The sequence below is a fragment of the Lingula anatina genome, chromosome 3 (assembly GCF_051362555.1).
Source record: "Lingula anatina isolate TDL-2025a chromosome 3, LinAna3.0, whole genome shotgun sequence".
NCBI lineage: Eukaryota > Metazoa > Brachiopoda > Lingulata > Lingulida > Lingulidae > Lingula > Lingula anatina.
The window spans coordinates 22,503,090-22,512,315 of NC_141769.1; the positions used below are offsets into that span (position 1 = coordinate 22,503,090).

Consider the following 9,226-nt stretch of genomic DNA (forward strand, 5'->3'; position numbering starts at 1 on the left):
CTGCCGACTACTACCGACTATAACTACAAAAGTACCTCAAAATGTAGATGTTAGCATGCCGTCGAAGCAGAGCTCGTCGACTTCCGTTTTTTAATAGTGCGGAGATTCACCTTCAACAGACAAAATCAAGGATACGCCCTAAAACAACTGGTGAGATAAAGGCTTTCGAACCAGTAGCCTAATTTCGAAGGGAAATTTACGTTCTTCGGTTGTTTAAGCGTGGCTTCGGCATGAACCAGGAGAAGGTAAGTTATAAAATTTCATATATTTCGTCGTATCATGTGTCATTACTCGCAGAAATCTATACACAGGTAGAAGGTAACATTAGAACAAAACACTTTGTAGTAATTGATGTCGTTTTTAATTCAGTAGTATTTTTGTCGTAATGCTGATAGAAATGTGTGATGAAAAACGTGGTGTAATCACGTAGACAGTTTTATCTAGATTTAACTAGTTTCAGTCATGTGCTCTTGTTTGTGCCAAGTAGCCATGCTTTGCAATAGGCTGAATCTGCCAAGTGCTCTTATTAGTCCCGCCTTTATACCTTTTAGGGCGATGGCAATCACGTACACACAGTATGATGTACTAACTCTTTGTACATCGTCAAACGTGAGCATTGACGTTATCCCCGGGTATGATCTGTCATTAATATTTTAGAAGAATAAGAGAAGCTACATCGAGACTTTCGAACAGATTGTGCATTAAAATATCAATAAAAGGTAAGTACAGTCACAAACGTCTATATCAGTGTGTCAACACAGAGAGGAGGGGGGGTGGCATACAACGATATACATGTATGTGTTCGACGGAAGATCGTTGCGTCGTTAAATTGTATTGCTAATTGCAAATAATTAATGTTTAGAGAAATGCAAGTTTTCAGGTGTTCTTTGTTTGTTGCTTATCTTGCAAAGTAAGTCTTTAGTTATTATTATTGTATTTTCTTTCTTTTTCGCCGCAGCTGGCATCAGATCATTACCAAGCAATCATAAACCAGAACAGCTTCATGGTGCGGGGACCACAGTAGTCTCAACCCTGCCAAATGAATAAAAATTTGCAGGATATAGGTCAATGCCTTGTAATTCAGGTAAATTCAAAAATAAAAGTGGTCAGTTGTAATCCTTCTTAGTCTGTCTTTACTCTGGAAGACTTGAGTCTAATATTTGTGATTAAATGACAAAACATAAAAGGGATTTTCCCACATTTGCTACAATATTCCAATAAAATGCATTTTTTCTCTCTGCATGTTCTTCAATAACATTTCATGCAATATTCAATCTGATGGATTTAATATGTGTTGCAATCTTAAATTGGTAATTTTTGGTAACACCATGGTCTTTTAAAAAATGACTACATAAGGACCTCAACATCTCTTTTAAAAATGGGCAGTGAAAATGATTTCCAAATACTTTAGCTTGTTGGCATCTAAAATTGCTTAAAATGTAGGAAATTGCACCAATTTTTTCAAAAATTTCCCAGGGGAACATGCCCCCGGACCCCCCTAGCATGGCAAGTGCCTGCGGTGCTCGCTTGCTAGGACCCACACCAAAATCACACTCCCCCACCTTATAATTTTGAATTGTGGAGAACCATGTGTGTAAGGGTTGGAGACTACTGGTCAGGAAATCTGGTGGGGAACCGACTGCTGCACAAATTTTCATGCAATAAGACTCCTGTTAACAGTTCAGAATTGAAATCAGAATTGTTTTTCCACAGAACATGCTCAGCATGGGCATGACGGGTTAAGAAGTGCAGGGAGGGAAATGGGAATGGAAATGGTCGGAGGCTGTAATTAGGTCAAGGTCTGAAAATTTCGCTGTGAAAGTATATGGAGCAGCCTCCCAACACCAGCCTCGTTTTGAAATCCACCCCGAAAATGGCGACCTTCACCTAATACAGCCTCCGACGATGTATCTCTAGAAAGTTCAGCATATCACCTTTCTGGTGCAAATGTAAGATTATTTTTATGATCTAGAACCCAAATACGATCTCAAGGAGGTTTACTATGCTTAACAGGAGATCTATATATTTGTCCATTTCGGTCCATTTCGCTCCATTTCTATCCATTTCTACATTTTAAAGGACCCGCGCTCTCTTTTTTTTACATTTAGTGCTAGATTGTTCACTTTCGTCATTTGTCGGTGTTTTTCGTTTAAGAGGCTCTGGCGGCTTTGCCACACCAGGCAAAAACCTCCACATCGCTATAAAATTGTAAGATAAGTTGAACTAATTCAATTCACACTCTAAATGTAGTTTTGATTTAATTTCCAATAAGAAAATATTTCAGCAGCATGCAAACGGCCCTAACGGGAAAAGTAACGTTTCTTGTAAAATCTTGAATGTACTTATAAGCTATTGACATCGAAAAAGACCAGAAACCATTTTAAGAATAATATTTACCCTTCAAAACTACAAAACAGCACTCAAGTAAATTAGTATTTTTACCGAAAAGGTTTGTTGCGTATGTAGCTTTTCAATCCTCGAGGCTCCGCTACTTCATACGGCGCGAATGCTGTGGTAATATCTGATTGGTCAAAATTGACAGTCTGATGCAAGAGGTCAGGTCGCATGCAAATAACGTCTGACGTGTTCGGAAGCGTCATTAAAATAGGTCAACACATCTGAAACTCGCGTAGTTTTCGATGCAGACAAAATTGGGAGCGGATTTTATTTAAAAAAGGAAAAATATCTAAGGACAAGTAAAAACCCCGTATATTTCTCATGTTGCCGCTGCTTATAGAGCAGTCGCCCGTTTGGACCAGTTACTGAGATTGGCACTCGCCAATGCGTTTTAGCGGTCGCATTTGGCGACTGGCGACCGCCCATTTCCCTCCCTGGAAGTGGCTGAAGGTGTTCCATGAAACCCAAAGCATTTTCTTCCACACTAATCAAGCAAGAGATAGAAACTGGCCACACCTAGTCACATTCAATAGAAATAACATACTAAGTACAAAAGTCAAACGGAGTATGTCTGAAACACATACGGAGTACATGTTAACATGGCAGATCTAGAGCAAATGTTTACCGCTAAATTTGGACCCCCAACTACTTTCTCAAGAACAGTTACATAGGAAGCTGGGGGTAGAATAGCACTGATAGCAAACTTCTGATCAATTGGTTTCTCTTCCTCACTTCATTTTCATTTTTGTCATGCAGTGCACCAACAAAGTATTTTAAGGTTCAACGACGTAATTTTTCCTAACAAAAGACCATGCCATGTGTACTGTGAGCAACTGATAGTAAAGAAACTGAGCATAAAGCTGATAAAACACAAAAAGCATGAACACGTGTTGCAGCCATTTTGTCGTGTAAGTATCACAAGAATAATTTAAATAAAACTATTAATTACAACATATACGGAATCCCCCAACCTCAACGAGTCACAAAATAGTATCTGTGAGACAAACTGAGGTCAATCAATTATGTATAATTAGCTGGGAACTCCTCCTGATTTTTTTATCCCATCTCCTTTCGAATGAAGTAAAATATATTGTCAAGAAAAGAAACAACATTTTCCTTATATTTACACATTTCGAGTCAGCTTGAAAATTCGTCAGACATAAGGACTGAAGATACATGATTTTTTAATGATCCAAGACGAATTTGTCTGACATGTCCGATACCTTAAGTCTGTAAGACGGTCACTGTTGAAAGTTTTTTGCAGGTTCTAGTGCTTTGGTGTCTGCACAGAGACTATAATCTCGAAAGGTACAAATTCTTGTAAATTTTCACATAAGTTCAAATTTTAGCTTTATTTTTTCTCTCTTCAAACTTTCAAGCACTTTAACCAATGAGAATGAGAGTACAGAAAATTCCACCCTAGCAATTGACCCAAGAAGACACTTGGATGGCATTTGGTTTCATGTAAAAATCATCATTAAATACTCAGAGTAACCACACAGTTTAATTCCGGAAATATACTGAAAATCAAATAGTTATATTATATGGTGAGGGGTGGCTGCAAATGTGCTGATTCTTCTGCATATTTCGATTACCAGTGGATCTGAAATAGTACTTTATAAAACATTGAGCTTCTTACCTTTTCGTCAACTGCGGCTTGATAAGCAGAGCTTCTGCTGTCTTACCGGGCATTTTAGTGCGAGAAATAACTGTAAGCACGATTGCTGTAAGTATGACTCTGTTGGTCGCCTTCTTTTCGGTCAAGATTTTCCCGCTACCTTTTGGGCGAGTTTATTGAAAGAGGTAAGGCATTATCTATGTGTTAAATCATTTTAATATTCACCAATGAAAAGAATAGCCATCAACAAATACTGAATACATATTTTATTTAAGAAATGTATAAATAAGCAGATTTGTATATTTCTATGTAAAACACGTCGAAAAAGTTGACTACCTTTGTATACCGACCCCCGCCTTCCTCATTGTTTGATGTCAAGGTCACCTCAAATGTCACCGCGAGCAAATTGTGGTAGTCAAGTTCGTGGCGCCTCTCTAACGCATCCTTATAGATCTATAGACTGTACGCGAAGCATTACAGGGCTAGTTCATTTCCATACACGGAGCTACTAATTGAAAGTTTTTAAATATACATTGATTACAAGGCAAAAATTTAAGTGAAAACTATATGCGTTTCCTCTAGGCCCCACCATTTCAATTAAAATAGCATATTCCCCGACTCAAGCGTTGAATCTAATCGTGTCTTTATTGAAAATAGACACCGTGAATGATAGAATAATTTCATAAAATTAAAACAGGTGGAACACAATATAAAAAAATGGAACATTGACTTTTTTGTATCAAGGGATTGAAACTTTTTTCCTTTTCCACTTAGGGGTCATCCAATTTTGTTATCAGTAGGGGCCTATAATAGGCCTACGTCTGGTGAATTTGCCAACCTAAGTTGATAGCCTAAAGTAGCAGCAGCGATTTGGGAATGAAAACTGTAATATCGATTTCAAAAAGATCTCCCAAACCTGAAAAACGTTTTAAAGCCTACTCAAGTCTGTGATATCATAGGGTAGGGCTCCCCTGCGCCGGAAACCGATCCGTATCTCACACCAATGTAGGCCTACCAAGAAGTGAGATTTGCGATTAACGCTTCGCCACTCTGTTTGCAGAGGTCTGGTGAATAAAGCATCAAAAATAAGTTTTTGAACAAAAAGTGATGGCTTTTATTGCAATAATATCAACACTATTACTTTACAATAAACAGTTACTAAAACAGCTGAAACCTTCGTTTCTAATACGAAAATTTACCCATTCTATCAAGGTATTTATTTTTTTAATTTTCTATGATACAAAAAAAGCTAAATGTATATCTTTCTGTGTCACCAGAGATTTAGAAAAAAGTTGAATTCCCGAATATATCTTTAACGTCATTTCTCACTTTTCTGTTTTCTTCAAACACACACACACACACACACACACACACACACACATATATATCGTCCACGATACTGGGTAACAGCAGTGGGTGATCATCTTTGAAAGTCTGTCAAAATATTCCTTTGCGTTGGATTTAATACAATGGAGGTGCTTTCATGTGAAAGGGGATAGATTTGTCTTAAACTTTTAATTCTTAGTCAAAAATGACGCTAAAACAGCGATTAAATCTGGGTCACAGACAAACATGTAGGCCCCTACCAGTCCGATTTGCAGCTATACATTATGGAAGAGAAAACTCTCAGAATAGTATTTTCATTTTTTTTCCTCAGGGATCTCATCTCAGGGATCATTTACGGCACACTCACTAGAAAAAAAAAACAAAAACAAAAATTTGATGGATGCAGAAAACGGGTTGTTGTGCGTTACTATCGTTTCCGTTTTCAACTTCATTACAAAGCATTATCTCCCATACACGCGAACTATACAAATCGTTCGAATTCGGGATTAAAATTCCTAATAGACACTCTGCTTTTCATAAAACAACAATGTGTAAGGAAATCCTGACATCTCAGCGTTTAATCATAGATGTTGTGACCCAACTCTGTGTCGTTTCCTCCAGACTCGCGCAACAACGAAACCACAGCTAGCCTAGCGTGTTGTTTCGTTTCCCCATTCAGATTCGGCCCAGAGTGGAAATTTTCATTCATGATGTAATGACCCGATCACATGAATATTAAATGAGACTAATTAAATTTGCTATAGGCCTACTCGGTTCCCACTTCTTGGCGTGCTTTCCCAACTCTGTGAAGTTAGTGTAGGCCTACTCTTTCCTAATAATTTCTGTATGTGTGAAATGTTATTTTTTCCAAAATTAATGAATATAAAGCAAAATACGATGAGCATTCTAAACAGAAAGCGTGCTCACAAGATCGGCGCCATATTTGCCCATGTCCCAATGTTGTTACCCAGTATCGTGGACGTGCAGATATATTTATATTGAGAAAGAGTGTCAGTGACTAATAATTTATAGTCCATAAGTACTGTTTTTTTAGACCTGCTCAAGTTTTTTTACCCTGGATTTGTTTTTATATTGTTATTATATTAGACAAATTCCCTTAAATGTAGAATGCAAGAACATATTCAAATTGTAAACACTTATAAAAAAGCGAACATAACATATTTAATAGAAAATACTGCCAAATATTTCCCTTTACTAACAAAAAATAAATAATTAGTAAAATGCCGTTCTGAATATAATAATCATATCCAGGGGCGGATCCAGGATTATTTGAAGGGGGGGGGGTCCGGAACGACAGGCCTCGGATGCGAAGACAACCATCGCCCCCTTGCTGTGGGGTTCGGGGCCTGCTCAAGGACCCCGAAAATTTTTGGTGTTTTTTAGAGCAAACAGTGCCCCTTGGTACGGTTTAGAAGTATGATTTAGCTAGTCAAGATTCTAATGTCAAAAGAGGGATATTGGTGTGATATACATGTATTTTTCAGAAACCGAAGGGGGAGTCAGGACCCCTGACCCCCCCTCTAAATCCGCCACGGTTTAGAAGTATGATTTAGCTAGTCAAGATTCTAATGTCAAAAGAGGGATATTTGTGTGATATACATGTATTTTTCAGAAACCGAAGGGGGAGTCAGGTCCCCTGACCCCCCTCTAAATCCGCCACTTATCATATCTAGCTTTAAGTATTTAAATATTTCATGCATGATATATTCAACTAATCGAATGCCTAGACATTACGAAAAAGCGCTAAATGAAAAGTGTTAAAATTAAAAATTTTAGTCTTTAATTTCAATTTACCTCGCCATTTGTTTTCAAGCCACGTAAAATACAACATAGCCTCTTTTCAATGAATTAATTAAGATTCGTAGTTTCTTATTTGAATGTATTTTAATTTAGACCTCCGGTGCCATCTCTGGGGTGGCAGTTGGTGTGACTGACATTTCTGCGCCATCTGGTAAAGATTTTGATGACTCTTCTGTCCCCTCTTCTTCTTTCTTTCTGTCTTTTTTCTTGCGTTTTGACTTCTTTTCTTTTTTCTCTTTTTTTGCTTTCGTTGGCTCTTCTTCTTCTGGGGCTGCTTCCTCTTGTGGAGCATCGGCTGATTGTAGGTCGTCCTTTTGTGGTACAGGTTTGTCCAACACGGTTGATTCTTGGGTAGTGCCGCTGTCTAATGCAGCAGTACCTGGAATAGAGACTTCTGATGAGGTTGCCGGCGGAAATTTGACCTGGGGCGGTGGATCAACAGGCAGTGCCGGCGATGGTAACTCTGGCTGATTAACTACGGTAGCTGCATGTGCTGGCACAACGGTGGTTTCTGACTGGAGAACAGTAGTCTGTGGTTTTGGTTGGGGCGTGTCTTGGTGTGGCTTCGATTTGGAGGTTGGGGTGAGCGTTGTTGATTTCTGAGGCTCTGAACCCGGTGGAGGTTTTAACAGCGCTTTCAACTCTGGATAGGGCGCTAAATCGGCAGCGGTCTTTCCTTCGTGCATCCGCGGAATAACGTTGGCGCGGAATTGTAGCAGCGTCTTCACGTTTCCCTCCAGACCGTTCACTGCTGCGAAGTGGAGAGGTGTGTAATCTTTCTTGTTTTGAAGATTAACGTTGCCTTTTTTCATTACCAACAAAGCCAGGACTTGCGGCGCTTTAGGTGACGTCCACTGCGCAGCGAAATGGAGGGCAGAATCTCCATTCATCGTCTGCAGATTTGGATCTGCACCATGGTCAAGAAGTAACTTTACCGTCTCTACTGCTTCTGCGTGGTCAAAAAATGGTTTGACTGCTCGGTGAAGTGGCGTTTCTTTGGTGTATAAATCAGGTTGCTCGACAACAGCGCCATTTTCCAGTAATATGCGACAGACGTCTTTGTGACAACCGTGTGCTGCGAAGTGAAGCGGACTCCATCCTCGCTTATCGCACAGGTTTACATTTGCACCTTTTGCTATCAGCAGTTTCAACACTCTGTCTAAGCCCCTACCTGCCGCGGAAAAAATTGGCGCATGCCCTAAACTATCCTGGGCGTTAACATCGACACCCTTATCAGCAAGCAACGTCAATAAGGTGCACATTTTGTTTTGAGACAGGTTTCCTGCGATGACAGCAGCGATGGTTCCTGACTCCGCATTCAGGACTTTCTCCCTCCCTTCGCGGGTGTATTTAACTCCCTTACTTAGAGTTGCCTTAACGTTAACATTTGTCTGTAAGATTTCCTCTGCCAGATAAACTGGACCATAAAATAAGACCGCGTGAAGGGTCGTCCACCCATTCTGATGTCGAAGAAGACCGATTTCGCTTGCCATGTACTTCATGTTTGCCCTGGCCAACTCCCGGGCGGTCACTTCATGCCCGTTCTGGAGAGCCTCCACCAGCTCTGCTGATATAACGGCAATATCGATCTGAGTTACCGAGCGGTCTGTTTTGTTGTTCATGATTCTCAGTGTTTCCCTACTCAGTGTTTGCTACTCGACAATAGTCGCAAGTGTGATTGATATAGTCCCAATTTCTTCTCCTATTTTCAATCTTTTTGAGATGCGGCAAAAGAAAAAAAATGATCTCTAAGTATCTCGAGTCATCTGGAGCTACAAGGTGCTGTCATCCAAGGGCCGCTGACTATTTATCGCTATGAAATTACTGCATGCTAGTGATCGTTTGAAAGGTTTTGTTTGATGACTGAGCTTATGAAAAGAAAACCTTTCAAATATGTATCGGTTTGCATGGGATAATAAATAACAACCATCGAATTACTATGTAAGTTGATGACGGCTTACTGTGGACTATTTATTCTCATTAATACGCTCGTCAATAACATATCGATTATGTGAAAAGAAGTCAATATCAGTGTTTTATTTATGACTGTAAGTATGTCAGTAA

At 39.4% G+C, this 9,226-nt stretch overlaps 2 protein-coding genes across 2 annotated transcripts in view; both read right to left on the bottom strand.

The window, feature by feature from the left end:
* LOC106166632 (DNA (cytosine-5)-methyltransferase PliMCI) overlaps positions 1-4,175 on the bottom strand; it is a 111,090-nt gene extending 106,915 nt beyond the window's left edge. Inside the window, exon 1 of the mRNA XM_087009113.1 lies at positions 4,037-4,175. Coding sequence (XP_086865239.1) covers positions 4,037-4,089 — 53 coding nt within the window. The 5' untranslated portion in view covers positions 4,090-4,175. The remainder of the gene's footprint in view (positions 1-4,036) is intronic.
* Positions 4,176-5,368: 1,193 nt separating this feature from the next.
* On the bottom strand, positions 5,369-9,011 carry LOC106172256 (uncharacterized). The gene has a single exon (XM_013552889.2). The coding sequence runs from the start codon at positions 8,782-8,784 to the stop codon at positions 7,252-7,254; it is 1,533 nt and encodes a 510-aa protein (XP_013408343.1). The 5' UTR covers positions 8,785-9,011; the 3' UTR covers positions 5,369-7,251.
* Between the last annotated feature and the right edge of the window lie 215 nt (positions 9,012-9,226).

What these genes read in the sequence shown, in the direction of transcription:
- LOC106172256 (XM_013552889.2), bottom strand. Translation starts at nt 8,784, where the DNA reads ATGAACAACAAAACAGACCGCTCGGTAACTCAGATCGATATTGCCGTT.